The sequence below is a fragment of the Macrobrachium nipponense genome, chromosome 45 (assembly GCF_015104395.2).
Source record: "Macrobrachium nipponense isolate FS-2020 chromosome 45, ASM1510439v2, whole genome shotgun sequence".
Lineage (NCBI taxonomy): Eukaryota > Metazoa > Arthropoda > Malacostraca > Decapoda > Palaemonidae > Macrobrachium > Macrobrachium nipponense.
Window position 1 is genome coordinate 19385377 of NC_061105.1, and position 6385 is coordinate 19391761.

Sequence of the window (6385 nt, forward strand, 5' to 3'; positions counted from 1 at the left end):
TTGGTTTGCGCTTGTGTGTGTTTATATATATATATAGATATAATATATATTATCTAATATATAGATATATATATATAGACATATACATACTATAAGTCCATTTGGGTTTAGTTATTCCAAAGTTAAAGTTAATCCTATATTAACGGATATATATAATATATATATATATATATATATATATATATATATATATATATATATGTATATATACATATATATATATATATATATATATATATACACATACATACTATACATACATACATACAAATCATACAATATATCCCTTAATATGGAATACCTCTACCTTTGGAATAAATTACGCCGAAGTGAAAATATATATATATAATATATATATATATATATATATGTATACAATATATATATATATATATATATATATATATATATATATATATATATATATATATATATATATACATATACACCCTTACATATACCTACCACAATACTCTTAATTCTTATCCCCCCTTTTCTTTTTACATAGCCTGGGTTATTTGCCACCTAATCTTATATACCGGAAAAAAACAACCTTTTTATCTTTACTAATGTTTTCCCCCACGCACCAAAAATCTTGAAAAATCTCATAATCAGCTTACAGCATTTTTTTTCCATAATCTCGACTCAAGCAAGTCTCTACAATAAATTCAGCATGCTGTGTACGCCTTTGTATGCTAGTATTTTGAATGTATACAGAGAAATGGCAATATACATTCCCATATTCAGTTGGCTCATTCATTGACGCGTATGTGTAGGTACAGAGTCCGTTTCTGTATTGCATGTATACAGAGAAATGGCAGTATACACGCAGATATTCAATTGGCAGATTTATTTGTGCATGTGTGTAGACACAGTGTGTTTTTCTGCACTGAATGTATACAGAGAAATGGCAGTATACATGCGTGTATTCAATTAGCTTATCCATTTGTGCATGTGTGTAGAAATAGTGTTTCTGCACACCGAAATTTTGACCATGCTTCAAAGTCAACTGAGTTTAAGTCGTTTGATTATCAGTGGCAACCATATTAATCTATATGCAAAGAGGTATTTAGAGGAGACATAACTCTTTTTCGTTTTGTCATATATGAAAGAGGTGTTAATTGCACAGTTAAATTAGATTAAAAAAAAAAAAAATTCATTTTAAAGTGTAGATGCGAATTCTTTTAAGATTTTATATTATATATTATATATAATAAGTATATTATATGCATTATATATATAGTGTAATATATAATTGAAAGTTTGATTTAAAATAAAATATCCCGCTTTTATAATAGAATAATGAATATATTAACAAATCAATGTGTAATTGCCATAGTTAAATTAGATTTTTAAAAAATGTTTCATTTTAAAGTGTAGATGCGAATTTTTTTTAAAGATTTTATATATAATATATTATATATATATATATATATATATATATATATATATATATATATTATATATATATATATATATATATATATGCATATATATATGTGTATATATAATTGAAGTTTATTTAAAATATACCGCTTTTATATGAATAATGAAAATATTACACCTCAATGTGGTATTTTGCCAAATTACCACAAGTAACAATAGCATAAACACACCACGTCCATCACACCTCAATTAATGCATTCTCTCTCCCTTTGGAAACCCGCCCCCCGCCCCCCTCCTCTCCAAAAACAGCACAACGGCCAGGGGGGCTTAGGAGGAACAGACACCGAACAGCCATCCCCGGCGGGCGGCGCCCCTCCGTCGGTAGGTACGCCCGGGGAGTTCTCCATCAGCCAAGACGACTCCAGACGCTACAGGTTGCTGGCCGTCAGAATCGACGAGGTCTCCCGCGTCATCTTCCCTTCGGCCTTCCTGCTCTTCAACATCGTCTACTGGTCCTACTACATGTCTCACCGCCAATGAAGTCTCGTCCTCCTTCGGCGGTGGTGTTGGTGTTGGCCCTTCCCCCCCCTTCTTCCATTCGCGTCACTGTTCTGAAAGGAGGCTCTCGACTTCGGGTTAAATTGCTGGTTTTTATGTGTACTCGGATGCCCGAAGGATATCTGTGGGCTTAAATTGCTTGGTTTGTTCCATAGGGTTCCGTAAAGGATATCTGCGGGCTTAAATTGCTTGGTTTGTGTTACAGCGTTCCCTAAAGGATATCTGTGGGCTTAAATTGCTTGGTTTGTGTTACAGCGTTCCCTAAAGGATATCTGTGGGCTTAAATTGATTGGTTTGTTCCATAGGGTTCCGTAAAGGATATCTGCCGGGTTCTGTAAATGATTGGTTTGTGTGACAGCGTTACCTAAAGGATATTGTGGGCTTAAATTGCTGGTCTTGTGTTCAGCGGTTCCCTAAAGGATATCCGTGGTCGGCTCTTAAAAGTGATTGTGTTGTTCCATAGGGTTCCGTAAAGGATATCTGTGAGCTTAGATTGATTGGTTTGTGCCATAGGGTTCCCAAAAGGATAACTGTGGGCTTAAATTTGTTTTACAGCGTTCCCTAAAGGATATCCGTGGGCTTAAATTGCTTGGTTTGTGCCATAGGGTTCCCGAGAGGATAACTGTGGGCTTAAATTGCTTGGTTTGTGCCATAGGGTTCCCAAAAGGATAACTGTAAGCTTAAATTAATTGGTTTGTGATACAGCGTTCCCTAAAGGATAACTGTGGGCTTAAATTGCTTGGTTTGTGCCATGGGGTTCCCAAGAGGATAACTGTGGGCTTAAATTGCTTGGTTTGTTTTACAAGGTTCCCAAAAGGATAACTGTGGACTTAAATTGCTTGGTTTGTGCCATAGGGTTCCCGAGAGGATAACTGTGGGCTTAAATTGATTGGTTTGTGCCATAGGGTTCCCAAAAGGATAACTGTAAGCTTAAATTGATTGGTTTGTGATACAGCGTTCCCTAAAGGATAACTGTGGGCTTAAAATGCTTGGTTTGTGCCATAGGGTTCCCAAAAGGATAACTGTGGGCTTAAAAATTTGTTGGTTTGTGTTACACCGTTCTCTAAAGGATATCTGTGGGCCTGAATTGATTGCTTTGTGCCATATTGATCCCAAAAGAATATTTATGGCATTTTGGATGCTGGGCTGAGGTACAATTGGAACAGTTATCTGTCTCTCTCTCCTGCGTTTTGGAAATGATCCAAGGTTCCGTGGGAGAGAAAATCTGCTTCAAAGAAGCCGTCGACCTTTTTTTTTCGATTTTAGATTTTGTCAATCACTCGCCAAGACGTACCGCAAAAACCCTGAAGATTTGCCTCCCGTGGAATAGAAAATAGAAAAATAACTTTCTCCTTACTTTTAAGTTATGAGACTGGTGATTTTAATAAACGTTTCTCCAGCGTTGCATTTCTTCGATTCGTTTCTTTTCGCTTTTTTTTTTTTTGGCAATTGCGAAACAACTCAGCTTTATCCTCGATCGATGACAATCAGTACATTACACTTAAAGGCCGTTATTAGGATTACTCAAAAATACTCGTAGTAGCATAAGTCTAACAATGGAGAAACACATCCACAGTTATGGATGTGTATAAATATATTTATAAATAAAGCTGTTTAGCTATATTTCTAAATATATTTAGGGTTAAATTTAGCAATATATTTAGACATGTATTTGGAAATAAAGATATTTAGCTTTATTTCTAGATATATTTGTACACATACAAAGTTGTAGATTTTTTTCTCCATTAGGATTCTTATGAAATCTATTAGAAAAAAATTTATTATAAAACTGAGAAAACTGAAATATATTAGATATATAATATATATATATATATAAAATATATATATATATATATATATATATATATGTATATATATATTATATATATAATAGTCTCTATTTGGCATTAGATATTTATATACTGCATCTGTATAGAATAATGTTTTAATATTATTTTCCAAATTATATAATTTTCCTTTCAAATGGACAGCTGACTAAGAAAAGTACAAGAGAATATTTAGGAAATAGTCAAATCAATTCTGGAAGTTTGGCTCACCAAGTAAAAGTAAAATTGATTCGGAAGTTGGCCTCACCAAGTCAAAAAGATCAAACGTTCAGTCATTCATTTGCTGTCTGTAATGCATAAATTAATATCTGTTAATATCCATGAAAAAAAATCTCAATTAAATAATTGCTCATCTTGACCCGATTATCTTCATTTGGATAAAATATCTGTGCATGACAATTTGGGCAACATTTTCAATTTTGTTTTGTCGTATTTAATTTCCCAAAGCATTGGAGCGTTCTATGATATTAAGAAACCCCTGTAACAGATATTTAAGGTCCACAGGACAGGCTCATATGTGTGTGTGTGTGTGTGTGTGTGTGTGTGTGTGTGTGGGTTGGTGTGTACGTGTAAAATTTTATATATATATATATAATATATTATATATATATATTATATATCTGTATATATATACACACATATATATACATATATATATATCTATATATCTATATATATATATATATATATATATATATATAGTATATATATATATATATATATATATATATATATATATGGTTATGTGTCACTAACTAACGCGTGACAATTTGTATTTCAGCCAAGCCCACATGAAAAATAAAGAAAGCAGTACCGTCCGACCGCTTTCGTGTTATTTCGAACACATTTTCATTGAACCTCGAAAATGTGTTGAAATAACATGAAAGCGCTCAGCACTGCTTCTTTTATCTTTACTGTGGCCTTGGCTAGATATATATATATATATAATATATATATATATATATTATATATATATATATATATATATATATATATATATATATATCCAGTTCATCCCCTTCATAGCTTTGATTTTTAGTTTTGTTTGGTTCTCTTGTGGGTAAGACGCCATTTAAGAAATTCCTCCTCTTCTTCTTCTTCGTCTTCTTCTTCTTTTTCTGCAGAAGCAGAGAGCAGCTGGCCATCTTAAGTGCCCGCGCCTTACCCGCCGAAGACAGGTGTCTCCTCAGTTGCCACTCCATTCCTTAGAGAAGAAACTCCTCAGTTGGTAAACGTACGGGTAAACTCCGGAGGGAAATCCTCCGAAAATGAAAGGTTCCTGCTTTGTCTCCCCCCCACCCCCATTTCCCTTTGCTCGTGTTCTCGTTAGGACGGAAGCTTCGCGAATAGTGACTCGCGAACTTTTGAGAGGCAGTATTCAGTTGTGAGAGATGAATGAAATGTAAATGTAGTACAATAGATGGTGATGGTGGTACCTTGTAGGAATTGATTTTCAAGTCATTCGTAGCAGTCTGCTGTTTGTATACATACGTTAGGATTTTTTTTTTTTTTTTTAGAAACTACACATGGCAAGGTATTGGAATCATGATTGTATATTTCCCGGCTAATACTTCAACAAGATATGCATTGAAAATAGTATTCAGATTTATATGTATTATAATAATAATGTATGTATATATATGTATAAATCTATATATATATATAATATTTATTGTGGTTATATATATAAGTAATATATTTATATTGTTATGTATTATAGTATAATATATTGTTATGTTATATATAATAACATATAATGTATATATAATAAGCATAATGAATCACGAAAATATGGAACATGATGAATGCATAAATCAAGACAAAAAGAACGAGAAGTCGAAAGGCCTTGCAGACCTTCCTCTTTCCTTCGAGGATTTTGTCTATTTATACATAATATATATACACAATATATATGTATACATATGCACTTATACATAATGGAAAGGCACTCTTCACTAACGGAATTAGCGGAGCGTTCTGCAACCAACACCTTTAACTTTCTGTGTACAACATAGCAGCGCTTTCAAGAACCTGCACAGATCCTGTCACCATGGCAATCCTACGAGTACGGAATCCTATTGTTTCCACGTTCCTCGGAATGGCAGGGATAGGATGATGAAAACAACTTGTTTTGCCCAATATTATTCCTATTCTAGTGACCAACCCCCAACACCCCGGACCGCCCCCCCCCCACCCCCCCCTCCTCGAGATATGTGTTGATGAATACTTGTGAAGTGTATGAATGTTCTAAATCTATAGATCTTTCAACGCGGGCGTGAATGTTTTAGTTTATATGTATGTATATATATATATATATGATATATACGCATATATATATATATATATCATATATATATATATATATATATGGTTTTTTTTATACTACACTAAACACACACACACACACACACATATATATATATATTATATATATATAATATATATATAATATAATGCAGACAGGCACACACACAATTATATGTGTGTATACATTTACATATACAGTATATACATATATTAAATATATAATAGACCACAACTTTGATGTAGTATGTAAGTACCAGATAAACAGGCAATATGATCATCATTCCAGA

At 33.0% G+C, this 6385-nt stretch overlaps 1 protein-coding gene across 1 annotated transcript in view; it reads left to right on the forward strand.

The window, feature by feature from the left end:
* Positions 1–2264, forward strand: part of LOC135214439 (glycine receptor subunit alpha-2-like) — a 244624-nt gene extending 242360 nt beyond the window's left edge. The window contains exon 11 of the mRNA XM_064248730.1: positions 1696–2264. Within this exon, the coding sequence (XP_064104800.1) occupies positions 1696–1926 (231 nt within the window). The 3' untranslated portion in view covers positions 1927–2264. The remainder of the gene's footprint in view (positions 1–1695) is intronic.
* The last annotated feature ends 4121 nt before the right edge of the window (positions 2265–6385 follow it).